Consider the following 15,799-nt stretch of genomic DNA (forward strand, 5'->3'; position numbering starts at 1 on the left):
GGGTGCGGCTGGGGAGCCAGACAGCGCTGAGCTTAATTCCAGCTCCACTGCTTCCCAGCCAGTCAGCTGCTCCGGGCCTCAGCTTCATCAGTTGTAAAGTGGGAATAAAAGTAGCACCTCCCACATGGGGTTGCTATGTCACCTAAGCATACAGTAAGTCACCATCATCATCACCTTCTTCCTCAGAATCATAATGAATTCAGAGGTCAAGAAAGCCTGATAGAATTTGAATCTTGGCTTGGATACATCGAGTGATTTGGGCAAGTCATTTAACCCTTAAGAATCACTTTTCTTGGGCTTCCCTGGTGGCGCAGTGGTTGAGAGCCCGCCTGCCGATGCAGGGGACACGGGTTCGTGCCCCGGTTCGGGAAGATCCCACGTGCCCCGGTTCGGGAAGATCCCACGTGCCGCGGAGCGGCTGGGCCCGTGAGCCATGGCCGTTGAGCCTTTTCGTCCAGAGCCTGTGCTCCGCAACGGGAGAGGCCACAACAGCGCGAGGCCCACATACCGCAAAAAAAAAAAAAAAAAAAAAAAAGAATCACTTTTCTCATCTGACGCTGGGATGATAATTATTATGCATATATCACAGGGTGGCTTTAGGGACCAAATAGGACCACCTCCATAAAGCTCACAGCACAGTTCCTCCAGACTGTTAGCTCTTTAAGGAGAGCTGTATTATTTTCCTGGATGTATGACCCATTTTCTTTGGCGAGGGGTTTGGTTGGCGCAGTGGGCCACATGTAGCTTGTTAGCAAAAGCAAGGTATATGAGGAAGTACTGTCTGGGTAGGAATGAAATTCCTAGTCCTGCAGCCAGGCCCCTCTGGCTTGGTTACACATCAGTGACCTGAGAGTAATGACTGACTAGTCGCAGAGTCAGGGACTTTCACGGAAAAGCCTTTCCCTTTCCCAGCCCTGAGCAGGCCAGGCCCCCCGCCCCCGCCACCACCCCCCCCCCAGGAAAGATGCTGTGAGCTCCTCCCCCTCCCCCCACCCCTAGCGCATTTCTTCCAGCTTCCCAGTAACAAGCCCCAGCTTGGGCTCCTTTGGGGCAAGACACAGCTTCGGGCCCAGGGGTGTTTGTGCAGGTAGGAGGTGGAAGTAGTTTCTGGAGCTTGATTCATTACAGCAGCAATCTCGGTCAAACAGGTTCCTGCAGCCTCTCGGAGGCCTCTTTGTTCCATTGTTCCAGAAAGCCAGACAGGCCTCCCCGCAATCCTGGGAGGGGGAGGGGAGGGGGAGAGGGCGGGGGAGGAAGCCCCCTGGAGCCTGGCCAGCAGGCTGCTGCTGATGGCGATCTCATCTCCGTTCACACAACACCAGGGATCCCATTCCGTTTGATTATAGCTTGTAAACCTTGGGCAACTGGCTTTCTTTGCTATTTTCTTCTCCAGGGGCTGAGGGGTGGCCAGAATCTGTGGGAAAAAGCTGGAAGCATACTGGTATTTTTTTTTTTTTTTTTTTTTTTTTGGATGCAGACTAGATTTTCTTGAAGAGTTTTTCCAAATCTGCAAGTCAATGATAGGAAAACTGGGATATCAATGGACATTCAAAAAAATTAATGAAAAAAAGGGGGAAGGAAGCTTTCAGATAATTTCCAGCATACATTTGTTTTTCATACAATGGAATATTATTTGGCCCTAAAAAGGAATGAATTATTGATACATACTACATACAGATGAATACTGAAAACATTATGCTGAGTGAAAGATGCCAAGCACAAAAGGCCACATATTACATGGTTCCATTTATATGAAATATCCAGAACAGTCAAATCCATAGAGACAGAAAGTACATTAAGTGGTTGCCAGGGGGCGGGGGAGAAGGGAATAGGAATGGCTGCTAATGGGTATGGGATTTTTCTGAGGTGATGAAAATGTTCTGGAATTAGAGAGTGGTGATGTTTGCACAATTTTCTGAACATACTGAAACTGCTGAATTGCACACTTTAAAAAGGTGAATCTTATGGTATGTGGATTATATCTCAATTTTAAAAATTGCATGATAAAACCTTTGGGTTTCAGCCTGTAAGAAACTATGGAGGCTGATAGTGTGTTACCAAAAAACAGAACAAAACCCAAAAAACTACTGGTCAGACAGTGAAGAATTGGGCTCAGTCTCAGTCAGTCATCTGCCTATCTAATCATCTGCCCGCAGGCATTTATTGAGCACTTACTATGTGTCAAGGCATGGGCAAGAACCAGGTATATATTGATGAATGAGACAATCTGTCCCTCCTTCATGGCCTCCCTCTAGCTCATTGTGCCCTCTTGGGCAGTTTGTTGAACTTCTCTGACCCTTTGTTTCCTCATCTGTCCCTAGGAATGTATAAGAGGCTGAGGTCCTAGGAAAATACGACACAATTGTATCTTACCTGGAACAGTGGTTCCCAACCCCACGGTGCATCAGCACTTGCCTCAGAGCCCCGTGAACTGACAGGTGTCTGAAGGTCCTGTTTCAGTCAGCCCCAGGTGGCTTTGTGGCACTATCAGGTTGGGAATCCCTGCCCAGGCACCTCATAGTCCAAAGCCTGACTGCTTAGCCATCCTAAAGGAAGTTCCCTGCCTTCTCTGGTTGCATTCTGGATTGTCCCAGGTCTTCCAAAACACACTTCAGAATCACCACTTACACCTCCCTTTGGGGACCCTTTATTCACAGAGCACTGCTGAAGAGACCCGGCATTTTACCACCTGCAAAATTAATTTTTCCTGCACTTCACTTTCCACTGGCGTTAAAAAGAGTGAAACCAGGAAAAAGTTCCAAAATAAAACAAAATTACACATCCATTTATAGGGTCATTTTGTACTTTAGAAATAAGCTGCTCGTTCTGCCTAGTTCTCATTATTTGGGGGAATATTTTCTATGAAGTCTCCTAAGCACAGACAATATTTTTCAGACCAAAGGGTACATGATTGTTATTTTAAGGTAGGATTGTGATTCACATAGGCTAGGTCACAACATTGGTAAATGAACTTTAAATGTGAACAGATGTTTACACACACACACACACATCCTTAAAGCTAGGACGTTTTAATATCCTCAACCTCAGTACTTGGTGCTTCTTCCTAGTTGGGCAGGTAGGCAGAATGAGGTTCAACGTTCTGTTAGCTGTGTGCACGGTGGAAAGTGGAGTCGTCCCTAACAGGTGACCACCAGGGGGCGCCCGATACCTTGTGGTTGCGAAAAACTGGAAGTGACGGAAGAGAGGGTGAGGGCTGACAAAGGTGAGAGGTCAGTCAGGCTTAAGGTGCACAGGAGCAGACAGGGGGCTTCCTACCTGGATCACTTCTCTCCGCAAAGGCCACAATGTGGATCCCGTTCAAATCATCTTCCTATGGGAGAAAAGAATCAAAGTTACTCCCCTGGGTAGAGAGGTACCAAGGACAGACTCAGAGGCTGGAATGGAAATGGGAGGTGGTGGAGGGGGGTGGACGCAGGGGCACAGAAGAGCCGAGCAGGGCATGCATTCAGGACAGGAATACTGATGAGCCCCTGGGAGGAATGTGTGGAGTTTGATCAGTGGGTTTGCAAGACAGGAAAACACCAACTGCACACAGACATTAGCACTAAAGGGGCCTCACCCCGGTGGTCTGGTGGGTCCAGGAGAGCAGCAGTAAAAGGCAAAATGAGGAAGAATGTGAGTCTGGTTCATCAGGAGCTCTGAGGGCAACAAGCATTCTGGACACAGCTCAGTAAGTGCGCATGTCCGTCTGTGTTCTCAAGAATTCACCACCAGCAAATATAATCAGCGATATACCAGATTATGGAAACTTCCGAATGCTGCTGACAGATCCTGAAGCTGTCCCCAAACAGGCAGCAGACAGGACTCTATGCGGTAAATTAGGATGTGGGTCTGTTTTGGTCACACGAGGATCACATGCAAGTGTAGTGCTTCCCTGTTAAGATATCTCTTATTGAAGAAGCAGAACCTGTGTGGTCAGTAGGGGACGCTTTGCTGACTGTGACCTCCAGGTTGTTTCCTTGGGGTCCTTTCTGCTCTGGACCCCAAGCTTGCCAAAGCAGGCTAGGCCTCTAAAACATGTCATGAAAGTGGGAGGCTACAGGGAGAGTCTGGAATTTGGAGTTAGGGAAGGTTGAGGGTGTGACAGTAAAAGTGTGTGTGGATGTGAAGGCTGGGACGAGGTAAAGAATCTAGAGAGAGTATTTCAAATCCATGGACAAGCAAGTGGCATTCCATGTTTCTATGTCCTGGGCAGAAAGGACCATATATATGTGCCTTGTGTCTCCTCTGCATTGATTATTCCTGCAGAAGGAGAAGCGGGAGCTTGGAGGGTCCCCTCTTTGGGAAATGTGATCCTCAGAAGACCTGGAGAGGAAGTTGTGTGAGAATGAGGCACCGGGGACAAATCCAAGTGAATATGATTATCACTGACACCAGCAGAGGGATTCACTGGATGCCCTGAATGTGTCATATCAGAATCATCCTAGGGAAAAAAAAAACTCCAGGCATCTCAACCCTCCCATGATCTCTGTTTCCATTTCAATTGATTTTAATGCTGGTGCAATCCTATCTAAATGCTAATTTTTTCCCCTTTGAGTTTGGAATGGGCGAAAACCTCCAAATAGTCTAAGAGAGATTAAATGGAAAATATTATTATTAAAAACAAGAGAGTAGGCACTGCCATGGTCAGACTCTCTGGGGAATTGACTTTTACAGATAACGTGTGTGTGTGTGTGTGCACGCGTGTGCATGAGTGCAGGTTTATTACGCAAATCTGACAGCAACCAGAAGGGGAGTCTGAGTTTTCACTATTTTACATTTGCTATTATCTCCAGACAGAATATCCTGATCAGTTCTCATTAGGCTGCCCCGTGTCTCTGTCTCCTGCCATCAGTTGGAAGTAAGCAATGTTAATTCTGTTCATTTCTGTGTGCCCTCCTTGAATGCATTTGGAAATTGGTTTTAGAATTAAGAATCCATATTCGTTTGCTAAGAGGCTGCTTATAATACGGCTGTCACTCCCCAGGCCTGAGGTTGTCCCTGGATGGAGAGCCATACGTAACCCAAAGAGAGAGCCTGTCTCTTTTTGGGTCTCAAAGATTCAGCCCACAAACCTGTATTGAACACCTGCAAAGAGGCAGGCGCTGCTCAGTGCCAGATGTTTTCAGTAATAAACTCACAGAGCAAGAATCCGTGGACAAGCCCGTAAGTCAGGGTTACTCAATGAGAATCCAGTGTCCATGGGGGGAGGAAGAGCCGAGCTGACCATCCACGGGCCTGAGAACACCCCAGGGGCTTTCTCTGAACCCCACAGCCTTTGCTGCCCAGATCACCCATCCCGTTTAGTCATCGCCTTGCCTTGGAAATAAGCTTTTTTTTTTTTTTTTTTTTTTTGCGATACGCGGGCCTCTCACTGTTGTGGCCTCTCCCGTTGCGGAGCACAGGCTCAGCGGCCATGGCTCACGGGCCCAGCCACTCCGTGGCATGTGGGATCTTCCCGGACCGGGGCACGAACCCATGTCCCCTGCATCGGCAGGCAGACTCTCAACCACTGCGCCACCAGGGAAGCCCGGAAATAACCTTTTTAATTGCACAAGTCTCTTCTCAACTAGATGGCAAGCTCTCTGAGGGAAGGCATTATGGCTTAAAATAATAATGATGATGAAAATGGAGACAATAATATTTGCCACCCTCTGTATCAGTACTTTGTAAATACATTGTTTCTAAATCTCAAATCAAAGTCTTGTTCCTATTCAATGCTTCAAGAATTAAGTGACTTACCTTAAGGCATGAGATGGTACGTGACATAACTGGGATTCAAGCCAGTTCTGTCTGTCCCCAAAGCCCATGCTCTTTCTCACTGAAGGGGTCCAGAATAAGCCACTGTGGCATGAAAACTATTTTGGCTGAAGGCATTTGAATTCCTGAAATCTTTTATCTGCCTAAAAGTAGAGCCTCCCCAAAGAACTTGATATCACTCTAATTTTCTTTTCTCAGATAGACATTATCACAAAACTATCATATCTGCCATCTCTTCTCTAAGGGCCCATTTATCTTTCCAAAAGGTCATTTGTTCTCCCAGAAGTGCTCCTCTGCCCTTACCCCCCCCATTCCCCATTAAGATGGTATATAAGCCCCTCCTTGAGTCACGTTTGTGAACTCGCATGCATAAATAGCTAATTAGATCTGGGTTTGTTTTTTTTTTTCTCTTGCCAATCTGTCTTTTGTCAGGTTAATTTGTAGGCCCTAAGAAATGAACCTAAGAGGGTAGAGGAAAGAGTTTCCTCCCTGACGTTACAAACAACAGCAGAATGGGCTCCATAAATCTATTGTCTCTCCATAGGCTTTGCAGAAGACGTTGCGAACTCTGGTCAGTGGCTCTTACTTAAGTTGAAAGAGGCCAAGAAGGGGCTTTTATACAAAGTGTCTGAGCACTAGATCCCCCAAAGAAGTGGAAATTTGGGAGTTACTTTGGTGAATACCTTACTCTAGATTCCCTAGCACTTTGTATGTCCCTCTGTCATAGCAACAAGCATACTGGGCTGGTGTTGTATTATCGCGACTGTTTCATCTACTCAACCTTGGATTCCTAAGGACAGGACAGCAAGGCTTATTTTTATAACCTCTGTACTTAGCACAATGTAATAGGTTCTTCTTAATGTTTATTGACTTAAAAAAAAAGAATATAGTGATAAAAATCTTACATACCACTTGAAGAAAATTAGCAAATATTAGAGATACCAAGGAGAAATGAAACATCAATTACCCACCAATCAGATAAATTACCACTGTTCATATTTAACTCTGTTTCTTTCCAGTCTTGGTTGAATGTTTGCTCTCATGTTGAATGAAGAAATGCAAAGGAAAAAAAGAAGCAGTTAAAACTGTCAGACTCCCTAACTAAGGGGCAGTGAAGTGGTGCAGGGACTCATCTGGAGGAGATCTCTGCCCCCCTCTGGGAACTACTTTCCTATTGCAACCAAGGGAAGATTCTTTTAGAAAGAACTGCTGACTCCCATTTCTGTGGGCTTTTGCTAAGGACTCTGGCTGACCACTTGCTAGGATGGAGAGCTGGTGGGAAGGTGGAGTCTCAAAGAGGAAGGACAGGTCAGCATTGGGTCTGGACCGCCCTGCTCTACCTTGACATTCTTTGAATATTCTAAATAAATAAATAAATAGCTGTCTGATTTTCACACAGCAAATATTACTAGGAATAATGTTTTTAGGAATAATAAGTTATGTGTCTTCTATGATTTGCTGCTTTAAAAACCTGTAGAGTTTGGGAGAGAAGAAGGTCAATAGTTGCTTTAGCTCTACTTAGTTTTACTATTTTATTTAAATATCTTGCAATGTCTAAGGAAGTGGGTATTGAAGATAAAGACTTTTAAGTTCATGAGCTGGTCACTTTCCCCAACATGTGGGGTTTAAGTTGCTATGGCCAAGTAGCCCTGGAAGATGCTGCTTTGGGGGTGGGCACATGTGGATGGGTTGGGGATAGGCAGAGGGGTTCCCCAAAGAGCCTTCTGACAGACTGATTTCTGTTCCTCCTTTTTCAGGATGTGAAGATAACCCTGGATGGCCTGTCTTGCCCTCCCTCCCTAGTTGGAGACTTGGATGAGGGGCTGACTAGGTCTGGCTAGGGCTTCTGGGGAATCATGTGGGTATTCCATGATGGGGTGTTGGAAAGGAGTAAACCAGTCTGGTTGCCCTTTTCTCTACCTGGTTAACTTCAATACACAGCCCTTTCCCAACTAGAAAACAATTGAGTATATAATAATGTGAGCCATCACTGTTATCTTATAGTATAGCAAAAGCTGTAACTTACTAAGTGAAAAGAAAGCAGAGAATGGGTTCCAGTGAAGCCAGGCAGTGAACTTTCTTTCTGAACATCTACCTCCGATATGGGAGAGAGAGCATTTCTTCAGGGCAGTGTGGAGGATTAGGGGTGTCTGTGATCAGAAGGAGGGGACAGGACATCTCCCGCTATGGTGTGGTGGTTTGGGGTGTGATACTGCTATGTCAGTGAGGAAAGGCCTGAGAGAAGGGTTCTACAATTTTGCAGTGTCTCCCTTCCAGGAGCCTAGAGACTTACCTTTTAAGAATGAACAAAATAAGAAGAAGAAGTAAAGATAAAGGCATAGCAGAACAGAACAGTAATAATCACTCTTGATTTAAAATGGTACCTTGTGTCATGAAAGAAAAAAACCAACAACCTCTTCCAGATTAAAGGCAACTGAAGAAACAACAACCAAACATAAGCCTGTGATCCAGGATTGGATCCTGGGCCAGGAAAAAAACGAATGTTTTCTCTTGCTATGAAGGATATTAGTGACAACTGGTCAATTTAAACATGGAATTGTATTAGTATTAATTTCCTGATTTTGATAAGCATACTATGATTATGTAAGAGAAAGTTCTTGTTTTTAGACTTCTGAAGTATATAGGAGCAAAGGGGAATTGGGTCTGCTACTTACTCTCAGACAGTTCAGGAAAAAATCTGTATATCTATAAAGAGAGTGTGTGATAAAGCAAAAGGAGTAAAATGTTAACATTTGGGGAATCTGGGTAAAGAGATCATGGAATTCTTTGCACTATTTTTTATAAGTCTGAAATTGTTTAAGGTGAAAAGTGAAACTATTTTAAAAAGGAATATTATTTTCAAAGCACTGTTATATGCTTTTTTTAATTTTTAAATCTAATAATGAGACCTCCTAAAGGTTAAATTTTTGAAAGGTTTAAATGTTAGGAAAAAATGTTTCTATTGTGCTGTGTTGTTCTTCAATAGTCCACTCCTCTGGACCAGATCATTTGCCTTTGGTGTGAAATGTTTGTTCTACCTTCAGACATCCAAAGAAGTTACGTGCCAGTAAAACAGAAAGTGTCAAGTTACTCCACGGTTCTGTTCATCTGTCACTTTAGACTCTGAATTAGAGAGTAAATATATGCTTCCATGTTAATCCCTTTCTGCTCCCTCCCCGCCAGAATGTTGCCTTATGGGGACATGGCCCACTCTAGGAGGTATACTGGAGAAATGAGATGTGGCTCCAGGTGGTCTAAATTTAAGTCCCAAGATCTAATGTTTATTAGCTATGTATCCATGAGTAATTAATTAAATCTGTATGATTGCCAGTTTCCCCAGGAGGCTAAAATAATACTTGTTCTATATCACTTTCTAGAACTGTTGAGAGATCCAAGTAAAAAGATGCATGAAATGCTTTGAAAAATGCTCCATGGACTTTGGTTGTTACTGTTTACAGAATTTTGTATAAAGCTGGGAGGTGGTGGTGGGGGGAGTGTATCTCCAAGGCCCTCTTTCTAATGCAATTTGACCCACCTTACATCTTGTCCGTGACACAGACCTAGGGGACAGTCTGACTCAGCATTTTCCAGTGCCTTGAGTTGACATTTACAAAAACAGCTACCATGCATTAATGGAGTACCCCCTATGTCTGGGTTCTTCACACCTTTCATCCTTACAAAAAGCCTGATTTTGGATATAGAAATTAAAGCTCAGAAAGGCCACGTGACTTGATCTAGGATGCAAAGCTACTAGGTGGCAGATTGTGGGCTTGAGCTCAAGTCTGTATGTAACTCATGGTCTGAGCTCCTCCTACCATGTGACCTTGGGTCTCTGGTGGCCAGTGAATGAAAGCCAGTAGAAACTCCAGGAAATGAACTCAGAGATAGAGTAATTTTGCCTACTGGCCAGCCCAGAAGAACTGGGTTGTAACTCAGTGTGATATTGTCCACATTTCAAATTCTCCACCATCCAGACATCCACTCCAGGCAAATAAGACTTGGTTTGAGTTTTGGAACTCAAAGGGGTATTCCTCCTGGGGAATATACCCATCTCTACAAAGCAGAATGAGTTTGCCACTTTCTTACCCATGTTTCAAACATATCTTCTGGGCGCAAGCGACGTAGAGTGGGTCTGAAAAAAAAAAAAAAAAAAAAAGATGAGCTTTTTTGAGTAGGGATTACCTCGGCTGACACCAAAGCCTCAGCACAGTGAAATGTAGAATGAGATGTTGGTCCATTTTCAAGAGTGTCTACATACCTGTTTTCTCCCCTAAGGAGACAGAGCAGATTGACCCTGTTGTGTCACACACAGAGCTGGGCCTAAAGCTCTCAGCCTTTTCATGGGCCCATTTGATCCAAGGATTATAAAATCTATTACAAATAATGGGTCAGAGGGCACAGAGTCAGCTCACTCCCAGGCCAAGAAGCCATTTCCCTCCTCACACACAGCTGCCACTCCTGAGAACCCAGAGCAGGCCCAGAATGAGGAGACCCAGGAGAGAAAACAGCCCAGAACTACAGTTGTTTTATCACCAGGGTCATCCATCAGAAGCCCTTTAGGGATGTTCGGAGGAGCAGGTTGGATCTATCTTTTGCTCATGGTTTCATTTCTTTTTGAATGTTGACAAATACTGTTAGACATGTTGATATTTGTTCCTCCAAGTGCTGCATCCCTGTAGGGACCAAGCTGACTGGGTGATGGAATTATGATGCTCCATGTTCAATGAACCTATGTGAGCACGTGGAGGGGAGGGCGGGTGGGTGAGAGGGTGAACCACCACCATATTCCATGTTCCAGTATTGTCCCTCCCTTAAGAGCTGGGGTCAGCAAACTACAGCTGGTGGGTCAGATCCAGACAATGGCTCCTGTTTTTATAAATAAACTTCTCTTGGGACACAGCCACACCCATTTATTGACATATGGCCTGTGACTGCTTGCACACTATAACGGCAGAATTGAGTATTTGCAACAGAGACCATCTGGCCCATAGAGCCTGAAATATTTATTATCTGGCCCTTTGTAGAAAAAGCTTGCTGATCCATGCTAGAGCTGGTGGTATCAACTATTCCTCTCCCAGAACTTCTATGCATAAAATGTTCATCCTTGACTAAGTTACTCAACTACCCTGAGCCTAATTCCTTGATCTGTAAAATTAGGATGATAATAATTACCCCATAATGTTGAAGAGTAGGTAAAATAGTTTCCAAAAGCACCTAGCATAGTACTTTAGGAGGCTGTCACTAAATCACTATCATTATCATTATCATTGTAGAATTTACTTACATTCCTCACTGCAGGGAGGTGGTCTAACCTTGTTTGCAAGTGTAGACCCATATTCAGAAAATATAGCAACATCCCTGCCACTGATCAATGGCCAACAAAGCCACACTACTGAGTTCAGTTCTGCTCGGTTACTAACTCCAGGTTGTTGCCCTTGGGGGTCTGAAATGGTAGGACTGAGAGGCTTTTCTCCATCTCCCAGGCCCTGGATCCCCCCTGCCCCCACCCCTGCATGCCATCTGGGACACCTTTGGTGCTCCTTCACAAACTCCACAAGCTCCTCTTCTGTGTAGGGTTTGTCAGGGATGGCAATGGGCTCGTCCATAAATGGCTCATAGAAGTCAACCTCATTCATCTTCAAGGACAATTTCTTTGCAACCTGTAACAGTTAGAAGTAAGACAATAGTTTCCTTGAACACTAGTCTAGAGTAGCAATGGGTTGTCCAGCTACAAGTGTGTGTGTTCTCTGCAAAAGACATGAAAGTGTATGCATGGTTTTAACTTAAACATTGAAATGCTAGGAACTCATCACCTAACTCATTGATCCACCTGGCTGGACCGATCTACTTTTTTTTTTTTTTTTTTGCGGTACGCGGGCCTCTCACTGTTGTGGCCTCTCCTGTTGAGGAGCACAGGCTCCGGACGCGCAGGCTCAGCGGCCATGGCCCACGGGCCCAGCCGCTCCACGGCATGTGGGATCTTCCCAAACCGGGGCACGAACCCGTGTCCCCTGCATCAGCAGGCGGACTCTCAACCACTGCGCCACCAGGGAAGCCCTGAACCGATCTACTTTTGTGATCAAAGGACAGATAGACAAAAAACTTCTCTGGCAAATGAGATCCAATCAGGGCCAGAGAGCAGTCAGAATGAAAGGTGGGAAATTTAATTCCACCATCACCATCACTCTACTGTATTTGCCAGGGGCTGGAGGAGGAAGGAAATGTCAACAGATCATGTTCAGTGTCCTGGGATGTATGGATTTAATTGAATCCGTTTTGATAGAACAGGCAATTGACAAAAACCATTTAAAGCATACAGGTACTCAGATCAGAGGCCAACCCAGTAATCTGTCCTCGATCAGCTCATAAACCCTAATTGCTATTTTGGTTAAAGCATTGGCCCAAGGGTTGTCTCTCAGTCCTGGGCTTGTTTTATGGTTTCTCAGGCTCTGGGAACTGCCTGGTTAGTTACCTGTCAGAAGGTGACCCACCATCCTGGTTTGTCCAGAGTGGAGGGGTTTCCCAGGATTCAGACTTTCAGTGCTAACACTGGGATAGTACCCAGCCAGCTGGGATGAGTTGCTCATGCTGTACCAAATAAAAAGCATGGGGAGCCAGTCCATAGCCTGGGAGCCATCTGCGCTCTTCATTAACGTGGCTACGTGGTCTGGTCAGGGCAGAATGGTTGCTGTGTTCGCCTGCAGAGCTGCTGAACTCTCATCTCCTTTTGTGACATGATTTGAGAGGCCTGGAATGTGCAATGCTCTGTAGAAAACCAAATGCCATTCTTTTCTAGTTCAAAGCCGTGGTCCAAGAAAGCACAGGGATGAACAGTGGTTCCCTTGAAAATAAAGAGGAATTGCCTAAGAGCTGACACCCTGTGGTGGTAACCAACAGTGTGGAGGCCCAGGGCAGCCGTGACTAATTGGTGAGGGGGAGGAACTGGGTGTTACATAAGCTATTACACAAGGAGGTCCATTCTGAGCACACACTGGTATCCCTATGGCTTTTGTCGTCAATTGCTATTCATCCAGGTCACTATATTCCAAAAGACATTTCTTAAGGACTTAAGGGAAAGAAATACCAACATCCTACTCAGAGCTAACGAAAACAAGCTGTGTTAAGAGCCGCAGTCAAAGAGATTTAATGGTCATGTTGATTTGGTTTTAAAGGACAAGAAGGTGTGGGGGTTTTTTCTTACTTTTTTCCCTCTTCAATGGGGTGGGGGTGAGGAGTGTGGTTGGAGGAAGGGAGGAAAGAGCAACTCTACCACCACCGTTTGGGTTTACACACAGTTCTTCACAAAGCTGGGCCCATCATAGAATGGGCTTGAAAATGACATTGGATTCTGGTTTTCTGAGTTCACTTACTACATATTTTAGGAACCAGGAAACTGTGTTTATATGAAGTAGGAAGTGAGCAGATGAGCAAAAACAAATAATAGCAAACATATGGAGTGCTTACTATGTGCCAGGCACTGCTGCAAAGTGTTTTCAGTTGATTACTTTATGAATCCCCCCTTTGACTGTATGAGGTAAGAACTATTATTATACTTATTTTACAAATGACAGACCTGAGGCACAATTTGAGTATGCCATTTGTCAAGCAGAGTGTTCTCAACTAACAATTTGCCTCCGTTCCAACTTTCCTTTCATCTGAAAATTACCTTCTTCTTGACACTGTACAGAAAGGAATTTTTGTCCCTTTAAGTATTGCCTTGACACTGCGCATGTCACAGTGAGAGGTTTCCTTCTACCTCTTGTAACACGCTCTCATCAGTTCATCCCTAGCACAGTCTGCCAGAACGAAGGCTTCCTGAAGGTGAAAAGGAGCTCATCAGACCCTCCGTTGAGGTAAGCAGTGGAGATGCACCTATGCACGTGAGTGTGCATGTGTATATGTGTGTGTATGTTAGGGTCTGTAGTGTTAAGACCATGAATGTAAAGTTGGATTATGATGTTCGTAAGTTTAAGTCTTTGGAACCCTGAGCAAAATTTTCCAGAGACCTGTTCACTATATCCCCATCACTACCATAGAATTTCCTCATTTCGAATCTCAGAGAATTCCTTTCTTCCATTCTTTTAATTGTATCTTGGATGGTAAAGACTGAAGGAGATTTGATTGATTGAGGCATTGATTCTTTCATTCCTTCAATAAATATTTAGTGGGGTCTACTATATCCAAGGTTCTGTTCTGGGAGGAGACCTGTTTCATGGATGGTAAGAATGGATTTTACTATTAAAAACTCAGGAGGTCCATATAATGAATTCTTTTGACTTAAAAAAATAGTAGGAATGGAGTATGCCAAAGACAAGAAAGTTACAAAGTACAATTTTTTTGACATTTTCATGTGTATGAATTTTGATAACAGATGTTTTTCTACAAGTTAGCAAGCCATTTTGGTTGTTGCAGATGAAAACAACTCAATGAATTTAGGTCTTCTCAACATCTGTCTCGCCCATCAACTCTGTTTAGAGAATCACAGCTTCTTTTGGACCAATATGGTTCAAAAAATGATTTTGCTTCTCACTGTTCACTCCAAGAAAAGAACAGGCCAATGGGAGATAGCATGAGATGATTAGAACTGACATTTTTCAGGTTGTGAGGTGCCATAGAGTAGACACCATCCTTAGCCCTCTGACTCTTGCTCCACTTGCTTTAGGGAGGTTAGGCCCTTGTGTGGCTTGACGTAGGATCAAGATCCATAGATCAGTGCTGGTCCCAAACCTGTGTGCCAGATAAAATCTCTCAGGGAGCTTTTAGAAAAATGCATATTTCTGGGCCTGGTCACAATGCTAGAAAAATCAAAATTTCCAAGATGGGACTCAAGAATCCTTGCTTTTAAAAGCTCCTTGGGGGGCTTCCCTGGTGGCGCAGTGGTTGAGAGCCCGCCTGCCGATGCAGGGAACACGGGTTCGTGCCCCGGTCCGGGAAGATCCCACGTGCCGCGGAGCGGCTGGACCCCTGAGCCATGGCCGCTGAGCCTGCGCGTCCAGAGCCTGTGCTCCGCAATGGGAGAGGCCACAACAGCGCGAGGCCCACATACCGCAAAAAAAATAAAATAAAATAAAAGCTCCTTGGGGCATACCAATATGGACAGTGGTTGGAAACTACTAAACTCCCAAATCTACATCAGCGACCCTGATATCTCATCCTCTTTACAGTTCTCCAACTCATATAATATATTTATTGTATTATAATATATTTATTGGTTTAATATAATATAATATATTTATAATTAATATAATATATTTATTTGTTTGTTTACTTACTTTCTGTCTTCCCATCTTTTCCTTTCCCAGACCTTCCCCGCCAATCCCATATACTAAACTCTAAATTCTACAAGGATAGGAATCTGTTTTGCTCAACGTTGTGTCCCTGGCATCTGGAAGAGTGCCTGGCACATAACAGGCACTCAATAAATGCTTGCTAAGTGAGTGAATGAATCAATAAATGAAAGATCCTTCCAGTTGAATGTCTTCCCAGCTTGTAGAGATTAGAGCTCATCACCCCATCTTATGTTCCTATATATAGATTCTTCTTCCTAGATTTCCTAATGTTTTCAGTAGCTTTACAATCTTTGCTGTCTTGAAGCAGAGACTTTCGATCTTAAGCTATTTGTGTGTCTTCTCTCGTCTTTCTCTCCTTCATGTCAACAGTGGCCAGGTCCTCTAGTCATCTCAACCTCTGCCAGTTAGTTTTTCATCTTTGGGACTGCATTAGGGCTTCCCGGGCCCTTGCCTCTCCTGACTTCAAACGTCTATAAAGCACCTCCCCTTCCCCAGGTCCCTCTGGGATTCCCTAGGATGTGTCTCACAACCAGGTCCTTCCACCCACCTCTTCTCCTCTAGCACCCCCTGCTGGACACCACTGAGTCTTGGACTGGGGGCAGCCATGCCTTCTGGACCCCACCATTTCCCCCACTCCGCAACTGATGAGTGCAAGTTCTCAAGTCTCAAATGGCATGATTCGGTCCGCTCAGTGAAACAGCTCTTCCTTCTGTGTTCTGTGTAGAGGTAGAGAGTGCATCTTTCTCTTT

General features: G+C 44.6%; 1 protein-coding gene across 2 annotated transcripts in view; it reads right to left on the reverse strand.

Moving 5' to 3' along the window:
* The window catches only part of CASQ2 (calsequestrin 2), a gene marked incomplete at both ends in the record, with an annotated part of 62,434 nt that overhangs the window by 10,970 nt on the left and 35,665 nt on the right, over nt 1–15,799 (reverse strand). Inside the window, 4 exons of one of the 2 annotated variants that reach the window (XM_079725071.1) lie at nt 3,277–3,331; nt 3,581–3,589; nt 9,847–9,892; nt 11,290–11,420. In XM_079725071.1, coding sequence (XP_079581197.1) covers nt 3,277–3,331; nt 3,581–3,589; nt 9,847–9,892; nt 11,290–11,420 — 241 coding nt within the window. The remainder of the gene's footprint in view (nt 1–3,276; nt 3,332–3,580; nt 3,590–9,846; nt 9,893–11,289; nt 11,421–15,799) is intronic. The other variant, XM_079725070.1, reaches the window with a different exon arrangement.

Source organism: Hyperoodon ampullatus (assembly GCF_949752795.1).
Source record: "Hyperoodon ampullatus genome assembly, chromosome: 2".
In the NCBI taxonomy this organism is placed as follows: domain Eukaryota; kingdom Metazoa; phylum Chordata; class Mammalia; order Artiodactyla; family Ziphiidae; genus Hyperoodon; species Hyperoodon ampullatus.